This window comes from Palaemon carinicauda, chromosome 10 (genome assembly GCF_036898095.1).
Source record: "Palaemon carinicauda isolate YSFRI2023 chromosome 10, ASM3689809v2, whole genome shotgun sequence".
Lineage (NCBI taxonomy): Eukaryota > Metazoa > Arthropoda > Malacostraca > Decapoda > Palaemonidae > Palaemon > Palaemon carinicauda.
Genome location: NC_090734.1, coordinates 153,003,340 through 153,018,957, shown reverse-complemented (window position 1 = coordinate 153,018,957; position 15,618 = coordinate 153,003,340). Strand labels below are relative to the sequence as shown.

General features: G+C 48.9%; 1 protein-coding gene across 6 annotated transcripts in view; it reads left to right on the top strand.

Annotated features, from left to right (window-relative positions):
* The window catches only part of fab1 (fab1 kinase), a 248,905-nt gene that overhangs the window by 29,989 nt on the left and 203,298 nt on the right, over positions 1-15,618 (top strand). For 5 of the 6 annotated variants that reach the window (XM_068382042.1, XM_068382041.1, XM_068382038.1 and 2 more), the window contains exons 2-3: positions 4,049-4,229; positions 13,035-13,183. In XM_068382042.1, the coding sequence (XP_068238143.1) occupies positions 4,112-4,229; positions 13,035-13,183 (267 nt within the window). In that variant the 5' untranslated portion in view covers positions 4,049-4,111. Of the gene's footprint in view, positions 1-4,048; positions 4,230-13,034; positions 13,184-15,618 lie in introns of those variants that run through there. The other variant, XM_068382043.1, reaches the window with a different exon arrangement.

The window sequence follows — 15,618 nt, the reverse complement described above, 5'->3', positions numbered from 1 at the left end:
CTACGTTCTTTGAGTTTGGGCTTTCCCTTAATTGATTTCTTTTTCATTTACTCTTGAAATCTTTTTGTTTTGAGTTATATTAAATGATTTAACCTTTGTTTTATGTTTTCGGTCTCTCTCTTAACTTTTCATTATGGCCGACCCCTCCCCTGTAATTCGGAAGTGTGTTAAAGGTTGTCGTACTCGACTTCCAAAGGCTTCTGTAGATCCACATAATATTTGCATTAAATGTAGGGGAAAATCATGTTCTTTTGGAGATCGGTGTGATGAATGCGTTTCATTAACCAATAATGAATGGATAACATATGAACGTTATATTAAGAGATTAGAGAGGGACAGGGTTAGGCGCAGTTCATCACGCTCTGTTGATTTAACCTTGCCTAATGTCATTGATCCTATTCCTTCCCCCGTAGTGGTAGATCATTAATCGAAGGAACCTTCTATGAAGTATATGTTTACCGCTATTCAGGCTCTCGGGGAAAGAGTTGAGTCTTTAGCGGCGGATAGAAATCAGATTTTATCCGAAATTAAGGTATTGAAAAATCCTGACTCTGAAGGAAATGTGAAAAGTGTTTTGAATGTGTTCAGTGTTTCGGAGGGTGCGTCTGCACGATCTTGTCGTTCGCCCAGCCTACGACCTCTTTCAAGCTCCCGAACCCATGGGAGAAGTAATGTCGGACGGCAAAAGGGAACGAGAGGCTTCATCAATCGTACAGACGTCCCCTCGAGCGTTCCTACTGCTGTAGCACAGGTCGCTCGCCGTCATCATAGAAAAGATGAGGTTGGTGTGTTATCACCCTCCTCCGATGAAGGTTCGGGTAGCGAGGCCTGGCGTCACGCGTCCAGACCGCTTAAAAGAAAATCGCTAACGGTCGTTCAACGTCACGAATCGCCTATGCGTTGACCAGGCTGTAGTACTTGGGATACACCTGAGCGTTTTCCTTCCCCTGACGCTTGCACACCTGCGAAACGCTCTGACCGTGGTGTAGTTGACGATGTGTTACAGTCCGATTCAGAACTTTTGCCTTTTGCTAATGTGACGATTCATGCTCCGCCGCTTCTGTCAGACTGGCTTTCATCTCCCGAAAGTGGGAAGCGTGGTGATAGTGAGATAGAAGACGATCTCCCCTTGGAAAAGGAGTCGAATATATCGCATTCTGGCAATCCTAAGTGGTCTATGCTTTTGGGCATGAAACAACAGCTCTCGTCGTTAATGTGGTCTTATCAACCTGTGGTTGGCAGTGCGGTTGGGCGTCAGTCTTTGGACCCGTTGTTGCACTGGCGGCTTGTTGTCTCTGGTGCTGACGTGTTATCGCACAGGCGATCTCCCATTCACAGTGCTCAACTGCAGGTTGATTTAGATGAGTCGCGTCAGGGACCTGTTGCCAAACAAAATTCGACTTACGATTGCTACGAGGAAGAGCGACAGCGACAATTGGACACATTGCGTCACGTGACAGCTCTGGGCAGTCGATTTATGATGCGATGGAGCGTCAGCGTCCACGCGACGACTCTCGCCAGTGTACTTATGACGGCATAGAGCGTCAGCGTCAACAGCTAGCGGACGCTAGGCGTCCACGCGACAACACACATCAGTTGACTCCTGACGCCGAGCGTTAGTCCATTCAACAGCAAGCGGACGCTAGGCATCCACGCGACAGCACGTGGCAGTTGACCCTTGACGCCGAGCATCAGTCCATTCATGGCGTCACACACCAATCAACCTCGACCTCTCTGCTTCAGTGGAGACTATCCAGCATATCCTCCCTGGGAGAGGATTTTCGCAACAAGTTGCGATTAGGATGAATGGACATCTGCGAAAATCATCCGCATCTGTCTACCAGGCAAAGTGGAAAGTCCTCTGTGGTTGGTGTCGTGGAAGAGGTGTCTCTCCACTCGATGCCACTATTCCAGCAATAGCAGAGTTCCTCGTGTATTTGCGGGAAGAAATGCGCCTTTCAGTCTCGGCGGTGAAAGGCTATTGGTCAGCCTTAAGTCTAGCCTTCAGGCTCAAAGGAATGGACATTTCTTCCTCGCTGGAATTTTCCCTACTCATACGAAGTTATGAACTTACCTGCCCTGAGTCAGAAGTGAGACCTCCTCCATGGAACGTGGTTCGAGTTCTCAGGTCTCTTAAGAGACCTCCCTATGAACCATTACGCCAGGCTTCAGATCGCCACCTAACTTGGAAGACGGTGTTCCTACTAGCTTTGGCTTCGGCCAAGTGAGTCAGTGAACTTCATGGTCTCTCATATGACATCGCCCATTCAAGGGGATGGGGGGGAGGTAACGTTCAAATTCGTCCCTGAGTTTATTGCTAAGACTCAGAATCCGGGGGTGCCGGACCCTCGGTTCGACTCCTTCCAGATTTCGAGTCTTCATTCTGTAACAGATGACCCAGACCATCTCCTACTGTGCCCAGTAAGGAGTCTGAGGCTATATCTTAAAAGAACGGCTGTAGTCCGTCCCCACGTGCAAGTATTGTTTGTGAGCACTGGGAGGAATAAGAGGAGGGTCACCAAGAACACCATCTCGGCATGGATTCGTAGGGTCATCCATCTGTCCCTGAATCTAGACCCTCCTCCGTCACGTCGCCCTAGAGCACAAGATGTCAGGGGTGTAGCTACGTCCCTGGCCTTCAAGAAGAGCTTCTCAGTGACGCAGGTTCTTCAAGCTGGGGTGTGGAAGCGTCAGACGACCTTTACAGCCCACTACTTGCAAGACGTGATCCACAGGAGGCTCGATACGTTTTCTATCGGCCCTGTGGTGGCTGCACAACAGCTGGTTTAAAACCTCAGGCTCCTTAGTGGACAAGTAGCAGAAGGTTATGGGCATTGTTACCCGGTCTTAGTCTGCATGAATGAAAAGGTTTGTCTGGCCCTTATTATTTTCTTTATCTTCCCCTCTCTTGGGGAAAGCAGCATCCTGGGTTCTCTGCACAGCTGACCTCAAACCACTGCAGGTAAACCATGTTTTCTTGTGTTCCTAGTATTAAGATAATACTGTCATGTCCCCATACCCTGACGAGGTGGTATTGGGAGAGTCCTAGCCGAAAGTTTCCATCTAAAGGACTACAGATCAACTTCCTAGGACGAGTCACACTCTATTACTCTATTATACCTTCACACACAGCTTGCGTAGGCCGCAGTCCTTGCGTAGCAAGGTTCTAGCGAGGTGCGAACACTCAAATAATGAGTCCCTGGGCAAAGCCAAAAGCCAGTACTGGCAGGATCTTTCCACCCTTCCTAATGGGTGAGTCACCCCTATTAAATAGCGTGGTTTGTATGTCAGTTACGGAACAAATGACAAATTCGTAGATAATTTGTATTTTTCCTAACTATACAAACCTTAGCTATTTAATCAAACTTGCCCGCCAGCCCTATCCCCCTTGAAGTCCTACCTCCAAGCAAAGTGAGCTCAAGCACAGTTGTGTGTGAGGGGGGATGGGGTAGCAAGCTACCCTCCCTACCCCCCGCTAACTAGCGGTGGGGTAGTAAACCCTCGTTAAAATTCCAATGGCTCGTCATTTCAGCTACCCCGAAAGTAATAACCCTATTAAATAGCTAAGGTTTGTATAGTTAGGAAAAATACAAATTATCTACGAATTTGTCATCTTGATTTAATTTAACCTGAAATCTCTTAATGTAATACTAATCATTTTTGCATCTAGGCTGTTCAGGTACAGCACTGGCTTTTTCAGAATTCTTATCTTGAGATTGTTTTATATTCTTATGTGTTGAGAAATCCTCCTCCAAACTCAAAATACAGCCATGTTTTGTTTAGTGCAAATTTTAGAGCCTTTTTTTCCAGCTCACATAGAACAAGCAATTTAAATTTGAACTAAAGATGATTTTACGGTAAGTCACGAATAATGATATAGACAATATAGCTGTAGTTCAGTTCTATGAGTTTTCTCCTATTTATAGTCTTCATATTAAAGAAAAGTAATCAAAATCCACTTTATTATTCAAGAAAACTTTTTTTTTTGTAGTTTTTTGAGCACAATTTCTTTTGCTTAAGTGATGTTCAAGTTTTTGTTTTCTTTCAGAACCATGCTGTGCTGTTTCAAGACTTAGAAAAAACAAACTGGAATGGGATGATGTTGTAGAAAATGAGTCGGCAAATTGATTCCCCAACAGGTCTAACGGAATTTGGTCCTTTGACTCCAGATGAAAAGCCACAAGGATATGGATTTTCAATTTCCAAACTTTTTCGGAGGGCTGTTCGAGGTTAGTGTCTGTTGCAATCGCATTTTTGCTTCAGAACTGACATTGTTTGCTTTTTGTTATATAATAAAATAGTGTGTCTCTTTTTAACTAATTCGTTTTTATACTTCACATAGCTGATAGTATTAAAAGGCTAACATTGTCTAGTGGCATCACACCTTGAAATGTATTCACTGTACTTTACCAATTTATGTTGCATTTTGTTAGAGCTATAATACTCACCAAGCTTTTCTTAACCATAAAAGCTGTTACCCTTGCATCCCTGTAATGAGGGATTATGGAGAGTGAATTCAGGGAGCTTATTGTTTTAAGGAAATGAAACGCATTGCTGGTAAACCTTTAGGATGTAAAAAGTACAAGTTAATTTGTCTGTTTTCCATAAGCGGAGTAGAGTCCTTACTTGTAAGACATCAAAAAGAATAAAATAGTTCTATAATATTTTCATGTCATTATTCATAGGTTTAAATTCAGTTTGTTCCGACACAGATACAAACCTTCCGCTATATATAGGGTATTATTTTCGGCAACGCTGAAAACTAGCCAAGACAATTTTAGTGAGGGATAACTACCCCCATCCGCTAGTTAGCGGAAGGGGTTTGGGGTAGACCGGCTACCCCGCTCACTCACACCTGTCAGTTGAGTAACTACTTTTACTTTTGGCTCGGTAGAGTGCACGTCTCTCTCTCCCGTTAAAACAAAACTGCCTTGACTTTATTTACTTTTCCTTTTTGTTTTGTGTATCAGTGTGTGTTTGTTATTGTCCCGCTATGCGGGCATGTCCAGGTCGTGAGGGCCGCCGCTGCGGTACCTTCATGTCGTCTATAGAGACGGACCCCCACCCTTTGTGCCCGGCTTGCCTGGGACATCAGTGCTCGCGGGACAACACCTGTTCTGAATGTCGGGAGTGGCCTGCCTCCCAGTGGGAGAAGTTTGCTCGTAAGAAGAAGAAGTCTAAGCGAGATTGTTCGCTTTCGGGGTCTTCCTTGAAATCGAAGAAATCGCGGGCTTTTGCTTCCTCTACGCCCAAATCTCTGCCCGAAGCTACTTCTCAACCAGGCCTTTCCGGGGCACGGCCGAGCAGTAGCGCAGGGCTTGTGGTTCCAGATCAACACTGTGGGATAGGCGAAGGTGTCGGCTCCCCTAGTGAGTCGGCTCCTTCCCCTCCCCCAAGGAGCGCCTGTTCCTTTCCAGACCTTGTATCTTTATGGCCATCGCTGGGCATCGATGGCTTCCCTTCGAAGGAAGTTCTCTTCGAACTCCTCCGAAGGGGAGCAGAGAGAAGTCGGTCATCTCCTTCCTCTGCGGAAGTTGATCCTCCTCTTGTGGGCGCAGGCGCTGTTGCCCTTCGGTCAGACCGAGAGTCTGGTTCCGACGCCGAGGAGTTAGCTAACCCACCAGGGGCGGTGGCAGGGCTTTCTCCAAGGCAAGCTTCCCCGTCGGGGGAACATATCTCTCGTTCGCGAGAGAAGATTGCCTCTGTACATCGGCAATCTCCTTACACTTATGGTTCTCCTCCAGGGGTGGAACGAGAACCTTGTTATAAGCGACGTTCTCCTTCGAGGGAACTCTCCTCCCCTGCGGAGGATTTATCTGTAGACCTTGATCAGTCTCCCCCTCGGACGGAGTCTGCTGAATGTTCCTCTCCAGAGGTTCGTAGAGTGGAGGGGTTCATAACTCCTCTCCACTACGGACGCTCTCCACCACGGACGCTCTCCTCCCCGTGCTGTGAGGAGACGTCTTTTTGAACTTGCTGGTTCTCCTCACGTTGACCCTTCGGGGTCTTGTGACAATCACCCTTTGGGCTGGCGTGATCGTGAGCCTTCGGGCTCTCATCATATTCATCCTGCGGGTTCACATGACAGCAGGAGTCCTTCGAGACTCCGTTGCGCTGATCCTTCGGGCTCACAGTGCTTGAAACCTTCGGGTTTCAGTTACGCTGAACCCTCGGGCTCTTGTAACGATGGTAACGTTGAGTCTTTGGTCTCTCATTCCATCAGTCATGCTGACCCTTCGAGGTCTCATGACAGAGGAACCTCGGTTCCTTGTTACGTTGACCCTTCGAGGTCTCTAAACCTGAATTACGCTGAACCCTTGGGCTCTCATAGCTCTAGTTACGCTAACACCTCAATGTTTTGTGACCGAGAAACTTCGGTTTCGTGGTGCGCTGACCATTCAGGGTCTCGCAACACAGGCTACGTTAGGCCTTTGGTCTCTTGTGCCCTTAGTTACGCTGATCCTTCGGGGTATCGTGACAGAGAAACCTCGGTTTCTCGTTGCGCTAACCTTTCCGGGACTAGCAACACAGCTCATGCTGAATCTTCGGCTTCTCGTGATCACAGTCATTTCTTACATGACAGAGAGTTTGCGGACTCTCATTGTGTTGATCGTTTCGCGCTCACACAACAGGCTATCGTGAACCTTCGGGTGAGCGTAGCAGTGAGTACTCTCATTACACTGAGAGCTCTCGCTCGCATGACCGGACTGGCGCGCACAAACAACCTGGCGCGTGGATACAACCTTATGCACACCATGCACGCGAACAAGGTGCGCGCAATCAGCGCCATGCTGAAGGGCGCTGACAGAATAGCGCGCGACCTTCTTGGCTCGCACAATCAATATTGTGCGGAATCCTTAGGCAGTGAGGGGGTTCCTAGCTGCACAAACTATGATAGGGCGTGCGATCGTGATTCACGATCCTCTGTTGCTCCCTTCCCGGGAATATCCCAACCAGGAGTAGGTTCTCGCGAATCAACAACCTCGCGAAACCAAACCCTCCGCGATTCGGCATCCCCGAACGAGATACTGTCTCCCTTTTTGGAGGCAGTGGTTAACCTCCCTGCAAAGAGAGAGACTCATCAGTCTCACAAGTCTCATAGGCTTTCACAGAGACACCAGTCTATGCCCAGATTCTATCCCTAAGGGTAGGCCTGTGCCATTCCTGCCTGGCGGGAAGCCTCCCAGGCAAAAGGGTTGAGAAGGTTCCTAAACCCAGGGATCCGTGTCTTCCCAAGGACTTCCCCCTTAGTTCCTCGGGAGCCTGTAACCCCCCATGGCTTCGCACCTTATTCGATGTAATGCGCCAAGCCATTACAGGAGTCATTCCCCGCTCCCAGTCCTTAGGTGACACGCCTAGGATCCCTTTGTCACCTCCTCTAGTCTCAGGGGTCTCTTCTCCCTCCGATTCTAGGAGGAGTTTGGAGGATTCCACGCATGCGGGCCCATCTGGCAAGGGGAAACGGTTATCCCCTTGCAAAAGACCTGGGGAGGAGAATAGGCAAGAACCTCAAGGGAGCCCCCTGCAGTTCAAGATGCCACAGGCCAGACCCAAAGGGAAAAGGAAAAGGATTCGTCCTTCGCCCCCAAATGAGGATAGGGTGACTTTCTACAGGGACTCCTTCCGTCCCTTACCAGTCGAGATAGTGTCTAAGGAGGCACGACCTGCGACTGGGCGGGACGCACTCCCTATGGCAGCGGACTTACATCCCACCAGTAAGCCGACGGAGACCTCTAGTCCCTTATGGACAGAGGACCACCTGCCTCGTAACAGGGAACTGAAGGATTTATTCACCATCCTTAAATCCTCGGCCAGGCTTCCTTCGGCACTGCCTCCTAGGCAACCGGAAGCGAACATTTCCTCGGCAGTCTCCCTATCCCCGGTCTATGCCATTGACGACCACAACCCACTCCAGGCTCCTATGGATGAGAGTTCGGAAGTGGAAGGGCAGAGCGATCTCGAGGACGACGCTTTGCCAGCAGCCGCTAGCCCCAAGTTCACGGAGGATGAGAGGAAAGAGTCGGAACATGCCTTCTGGCAGGTGCTAACCTGCATCCGTTCCATCAATGAACTGCCAGATCCATCGGCAGCCCCTGTAGATGGAAAGAGGTCCTTGACTAGTTCTACGGCACTCAGAAACCTCATAGGACCATTGCAGCTTTGCTCTGGTCAAAGGGTTTGAAGAGTGCCAGACAGAAGGCAGTGTCCCAGGCGACTGGGTCCACCACCTCTCTCCGCTCCAACTCATCCTCCAAGCTCCTACCTCCTCCGTATGTGTTTCAGAGGAGGTACTATGCTGCCTCTCAATCACTCCATAGAGGCACTCTTGAAGACATGCTTCGAGAAACTCGCAGGACTTCCAGTCTCCTTTTCGGCCACCGAAATCCTTAACCAGGAGAAGGTGGTGAAGTATGCCATGCAGGCTACTTCGTGGCTTGACTTCTGTTTGGGATCCTTAGGACAACTGATCTGGTCTAAGGACCTGTCTTGGGAGTCCTTCAGTAAGTCTTTGGAGACCTTCCTATTTTCTAGCACTCGGGCCATCGAGTTTCTCTCCCACCAGGTAGTGAACCTTTGGGCCAACACTATCCTGAAGAGGAGGGACGCCGTCATAGGAAAGTTCCATAGACATCTCCTTGAGGCCGAAGTAGCGAGATGCACCTTTCGAGGGCAATTCCTTGTTCCACCCCAAGGATGTCAAACCGGTGGCTGAGAGGTGGAGGAAGTCCAGCCAGGACGCCCTCATCCAAAAGGCCTTAACAGCCAGGTCTTATCCCTCTCAGCCACAGTGGAAATTACAGCCAAAACTGCAACCAAAAAGGGCTAGAGACCCAAAACAACAGGGTCAAAAGGGTGCAAAACAGGCCTTTCGCAACAAGAAGTCCTTTCGTGGAGGAAAGGGAAAGAGGGGATACGGCCGAGGCCAATCCCAATAGGCCAGGCAATCCTCCCATTTGCCCACCTGTGGGGGGATGCCTGGAAAGCTGCTGGCAGAGGTGGCTTCACCACGGGGCCGAACCCTGGATGGTAGAGGTGATTCTTTCAGGGTATCGCATCCCGTTCACGCTCTCTCTCCATTCACTGACTCGAGTGCCGATTCCATCGAACTCCTGTGCGAAGGGATCCGCATGGGAGTTTGCCCTCAGGGTAGAAGACCAGACCATGTTGGAGAAGGGTTCCCTCCAGGAGGTCCTTGACGGGTCCCCAGGCTTTTAAAGTCGACTCTTTCTTGTGAAAAAGGCGTCTGGAGGCTGGGGACCAGTCATCGACCTCTCAGCCCTAAACAGATTTGTCGAACAGACACCGTTCAGGATGGAGACGGCCGACACTGTCAGACAAGCAATAAGACCACAGGACTTCATGTGCTCTCTAGATCTAAAGGACGCATACTTCCAGACCCCATTTTATCAGTCCTCCAGGAAGTATCTAAGATTCATGTTGAATCGGAAGCATTACCAGTTCAGGGTACTGTGTTGCGGTCTTTCCACGGCACCCCAGGTCTTCCCGAGGGTATTCGCCCTAGTGTCATCTTAGGCCCACAGAATCGGCATCCATCTCCTAAGATACTTGGATGACTGGCTGATTCTGGCAGACCTGGAAGCGGCCCTTCTCCGCCACCGAGACGAGCTTCTAAGGTTTTGCCAGGATCTGGGGATCGTGGTAAACCTCGAGAAGTCTCATCTACTTCCCTCTCAAGAACTGGTATATATGGTATGCGATTAGACACCCTAAGACACAAAGCGTTCCCATCTGACAAAAGGATTCAGAGACTGAGGGAGATAGCACAGGTCTTCCTCAGTTGGGAAGAGCTCCCGGCGCAGTATTGGCTTCGCCTTCTCGGCCACCTCTCTTCCCTGACCCGACTGGTCCCCAACAATCGCCTCAGGATGAGATCCCTCCAGTGGCGACTTTTTGAAATCCAAGTGGAACCAGCACACCGATTCCCGGGATCATCTAGTCTGCATAGGACTAGAGGAACAGTCGGACCTCAGGTGGTGGTTGGCGGAGCCAAACCTCTGCAAAGGGGTCGATCTTCTCGTCTCTCCCCCGGAATTGATGCTGTTTTCAGATGCATCAAAAGAAGGGAGGGGGGCTCATGTGCTGCACCATTACATCTCCGGCCAATGGTCCGAATCAGAAAGGTATCAGCACATAAATCTCTTAGAGATGAGGGCAACCTTTCTGGCCCTCAAAGAGTTCCACCAGGTCTTGGCGGGGCACTCCGTGGTGTTGATGAGCGACAACACCACGGTAGTAGCTTATCTGAGCAAACAGGGCGGTACCTTTCGCAGCAGCTGTGCCATCTGGCTGTAGAGATAGATGGGCAGAAGACAACTCGGTGACTATCAGCTCGCTTCATTCCGGGTAAGTGGAATGTGCTAGTGAACAATCTCAGCAGAGCGACTCAGATAGTTGGCACCTAGTGGTCTTTGAATCCTCTGATAACCAACAAAGTCCTGACTTTGTGGGGTTCCCCGACTGTGGATCTGTTTGCAACGGCCCTGAATTTCAGGCTCCGGTTGTACTGCTCCCCAATCCCGGATCCCCAAGCTCTTTGGCAAGATGCTTTCCAACAACGGTGGATAAACCTGGACGCTTACGCGTTTTCCCCATTCTGTCTGATGAGAAAAGTCCTCAACCAGGTATGAGCAAGCTACAACTTGCAAATGACCCTCAGAGCTCCGCTATGGCATCACGCAGAATGGTTCCCAGACCTTCTGCATCTCCTCACGGACATCCCGAGGAAGCTCCCCCCACAACACGACCTCCTCAAACAACCACATGCCAACACCTTCCACAAAGCCGTAGCTTTGCTTCGACTTCACGCCTGGAGACTATCCAGCACCTCCTCAAACAGAGAGGCTCTTCGCAAGCGGTTGCAAAAAGAATGGCTGGACACCTCAGGAGAGCTACAGAGGCAGTCTACCAGGCGAAGTGGTCAGTTTTCTGTGGTTGGTGTCGTGAAAGGGGTATCACTCCCCTCGATGCCTCTGTTCCAACTATAGCGGAGTTTCTTGTATACCTTCGGGAAGAAATGCTTCTCTCGGTCTCGGCAGTCAAAGGCTACCGCTCAGCCTTGAGTCTCGCTTTTAGGCTGAAAGGAGTCGACATTTCCTCCTCGTTGGAACTTTCTTTGCTCATACGTAGGTACGAGCTTACTTGTCCCAAGGCAGAGCTAAGACCTCCCCATTGGAACGTGGTTCGGGTCCTCAAGTCCCTCAAGGGCTTCCCCTATGAATCATTACGCCAGGCCTCCGATCGCCACCTCACATGGAAGACGGTGTTCCAGCTCGCTCTGACTTCGGCCAAGAAAGTCAGCGAAATTCATGGTCTATCTGCTGATGTCTCCCACTCTAGAGGGGGGGAAGTAATCCTCAACTACCTCCCTGAGTTCGTAGCTAAGACTCAAAATCAGGGTGTGCTGGACTCCAGGTTCGGCCCATTTCGGATAGAGAGTCTTCGTTCTGTAACCGAAGATCCAGACCAACTGTTACTATGTCCAGTAAGTAGTCTGAGGTGTTACTTAAAAAGAACAACAAAAGCTTGTCCCCGTGTACAGGCACTTTTTGTTAGCACGGGGAAGTTCAAGAGGAGGGTCACGAGAAATACTATTTCCTCTTGGATAAGGAAAGTAATTGAATACGCTCACAATCCAGACCCAGAGCTCATGACGTTAGAGGCATTGCAATGTCTCTGGAGTTCAAGAAAAAATTTTCTGTGGCACAGGCAATGAAAGCGGGCGTGTGGAAGTGCTAAACGACCTTCACAGCCCACTACCTGAAAGACGTAACCCACAGGAGTATGGAAACCTTTTCCATTGGTCCTGTGGTGGTTGCACAACAAGTTATCTAATGCCTCAAGCTCCTTGGTGGACAAGTAGCAGAGGGTTGAGGGCCGAGGTTACCCGGGTTAGTCTGGGATGAATGAAAAGAATGTCTGGCTCCCTTCTTTCTTTCACCTTCTCCCCCCCTGGGGAAACAGCTCCACAAGACTGCAGCATAGCTGACCTCACCCCTCTGCAGGTAAGATTCATTTCCCCTGTGCATCATAAGTATTAACAAATACTTTGTTACGTCACCAATACAGTACCTCTTGAGGGAGGGTATTGAATATGTCTTAGAACTCGTACTTATCTTCGAGTTCCTACGTTAAGACAAGCAACTAACCTCTCTCACACAAGCTTCGACAGGCCGCTCTCATTGTTACCTTGTAACTACTTTGATTTTAGCGAGGGTAGGGTTCCTACTAATTAGATAAAAAATCAGTTAGAGAGAACCCCGGGTCATAACCAAGGCCATTTGGTGGGACTTCCTCCCTCCTAGAGTAAGTCACCATAGCGGAAGGTTTGTATCTGTCGGAACAAATAACAAATTTGGAAACAATTTGCATTTTTCCTAACATACAAACCTGGAGCTATTTATACAAATCTGCCTGCCACCCTGTGCCCCTAGAAGTCCTGCCAGAAAGCAAAAGTGGTTACCCAACCGACAGGTGTGAGTGAGCTGGGTAGCTGGTCTACTCCACCCCCCATCCGCTAACTAGCGGATGGGGGTAGTTATCCCTCACAAAAATTGTCTTGGCTAGTTTTCAGCGTTGCCAAAAGTACTGTAATTCCCTATAAATAGCTCCAGGTTTGTATGTTGGGAAGAATACAAATTGTTTCCAAATTTGTTATTTTAAAGGTTTTTAATTTATTATCAGAAGAGTTGCTCTGAATAACTCTCTAATAATATATTTCTCAATAACTGTGAAGTCCCCATATTGTAAATGTAAATTTTGTCAGTGCTTGAGGTGTGTTGCATTGTGATGATGGTACAATAACCGTATTTTCTATAGAAAAAAAGTTTTCCTGTAGGCAATGATAGTGTTGTTTTTGTTTTGCTGCATGTTCAAGGTTTCTCCTAAAGTAATGGAAGAAAAATCATAACTAATCAAGAGTTTTTTATTTCATTAATGCATAGGACATTAGATAAGGCATACTGCTTTGATGGATTCTGTTTCTTTTTCAAGATAAAATCTCTGTACTAATACAGGAGGACCGACAGGGGCCAAGTCAGGAAACAGCATTTCAGAACAGCAGCAGGAACAGCATGATGGGTACAAGAGTAGCAAATGCTCGGATCAGAGTTCATCACGATCAAACTCAGTAAATGATGGGGGACCAAGCTGGCTAGTGGACAAGGTGATTTTTGTAGCCATTGTCCAAAGGGATGGTATCCATTGTTTTATCGTAGAATTGTAGTTGCAGATTGCTGTACAGTATTTTATTTTTTTTCTTTTGTCTGATAGAAAGAATATATGGGTGTGAGTACTGTATTTTTTTTCTCTTGTGGATGATGATTATGCTGTCATACATATTGATATTCTTTTTTTTCTGTGCATCTTCTCAGTTTGTAAGAGGTTAGAATATTGGGAAATCTGGTAGGTGATGAAAGAAGTGTGTTTAGCTTATGGGAACGAACCCATGTTTTTCAATATTAATCTTACCCGATGATCATGTAGCTGTCAACTCTGTTGCCCGACAGAAATCTAAGGTCGGGATACGCCAGCGATCGCTATACAGGTGGGGGTGTACACAACAGCGCCATCTGTCGAGCAGGTACTCAAGTACTTCTTGTCAACAAGAACTCAATTTTTCCTCTGTCGTGCCACCGGCAAGACCTACTTGGATACGCTGTTGATTCTGGAGTTGTTTTTCACGATTTTGGTGATGTATTCGCTCTAGATTTTAGCCTTCGCTATTCAGGAACCCTTATCATTAGCTTATCAAGCTTTTTGATTAAATTTGGATTAATTGTTAACGAACTTTGCTAGATTTTGGAATTCCCCCTTGACTATTTCTACAATTCAAGATGTCTGACCAGTCTCAAGTCCCTAAGTACAGGCAGTGTAGCGTTAGGGCTTGTTCTAGGCGTCTTCCGAAGGCCTCCATAGATCCTCACACCGTTTGTTCCAATTGTAGGGGTAAATCCTGTCAATTGGAAGATCGATGTGAGGAATGCGCTGGGCTTTCGGAATTCGATTTTAACGAATTCCTTAAAAATGCACGTAGGCTAGAGAAGGATAGGATCAGGAGGAGTTCTTCTCGCTCTTTTGATTTTTCCTCTCCCCATGCCCCTCAACCTATTCCTTCCCCTGTAGTGGTGACTCCCGACCCTGCTACTAGTGCTCAACCCTCCATGGCGGACATGATGCGTGCCATTCAGGCTCTTGGTGACAGAGTGGAGTCATTGGCTAATGACCGGAATCAACTTTTGGCAGATGTCAAAGAGTTGAAAGCGCAAAGTGCAGTGGGAAGTGTTGTGAGTGCAAGTGAAGTGAAAAGTGTCAGTGTCAGTGTTGCGCATGAGGGTACATCTGTTCGTGCCAGTCGTCCTCCCAGTCCGGGACCTCTTGCAAGCTCCCAAGCCCAGGGGAGAAGCAATGTCGAAGGACCAAAGGGTTCGGCAGGCCTTGATCAGCGTACGGATGTACCCTCAGTGGTTGCGGACGTATCTGTCAGAGATCGTCCCATCCACAAACAGACGAATGAGCCCTATCATTCCTCGTCTGTGGAAGAAGTTTCGAGGAAGAAACGTTGGACCAAGGTCTCACGACCTCTCAAGCGTAAGGTCCCTTCCGAGCGAGTCCAACGGCCCAGGTGTAGCCACTGGGTCAGTTCGGACTCGCCGCAGTCTTCCGAAGACTGCACACCTCCCAAGAGAGGTAGAGTGGTTCCGCAGCAGGCAACTACTCCGTCTGTCGCCGCACCAACCACGGTAGTTCCTAAGTGGTCCATGCTGCAGACTATGCAGTCTCAGCTTGCTTCCTTTATGCAGGAGTATCGTGCTGAGAAGGTTAACACTGCACCAGTTAACCTACAACCTGCCACGGTTGTGCGCTCAGCAGATACTGCGGCTGCCTGCTCCCACACTCCACCTGTGAGAGCTCCACCACCGATGCGCAGTCCACCCTGCCAGACGCATGTTCATGCTGCTCCCTCCGTTAACATGCGTGAGCTACCGCATCAGCAGTGGGAAGGTGCTGTCGAGCTGCCGTGTTTTGACACAATGCGGCATGCTCCGCAACCCATGCGGCATGCTCCGCAACCCATGCGGCATGCTCCGCAACCCACAGCAGTCCCTCCCACGCACCAACACTCTGCTTTTGTTGTTGCCAGCTCGCAGACTGACCAGCAGCGGCATGATGTTGGATCCGCAGCAGCTACGCATGCACCCGTGCTGCCGGATTCAGCCGTTCAGCTTTCTGCTCCACCTTTGCCACTTCCTCCTCAGCTTTCGGATGATGGAGTATCCGATGACGAAGCTGCGCATTTGGACGATCCGCACTCCGACTTAGAAGAACCCAAGTCTACGCCTCCCTCCTTAGACTTTCGGAAAGTCCTTGCCTTGTTCAGGGACTTGTATCCGGAACAGTTTGTGTCTGCAACCCCTCGCTCTCCTCCCTCCAAGTTTGCTCTGGGCATGCAGTCAGCAGCTCCTGCCTTCACCAAACTTGTACTCGCACGCTCATCCAAGAGAGCTTTGAGGGTTATGGGAGAGTGGTTGCAGTCCAAGAAGCAACTGGGAAAGACTGCTTTCATCTTTCCGCCTACCAAGCTTGCTTCCAAATCTAGCG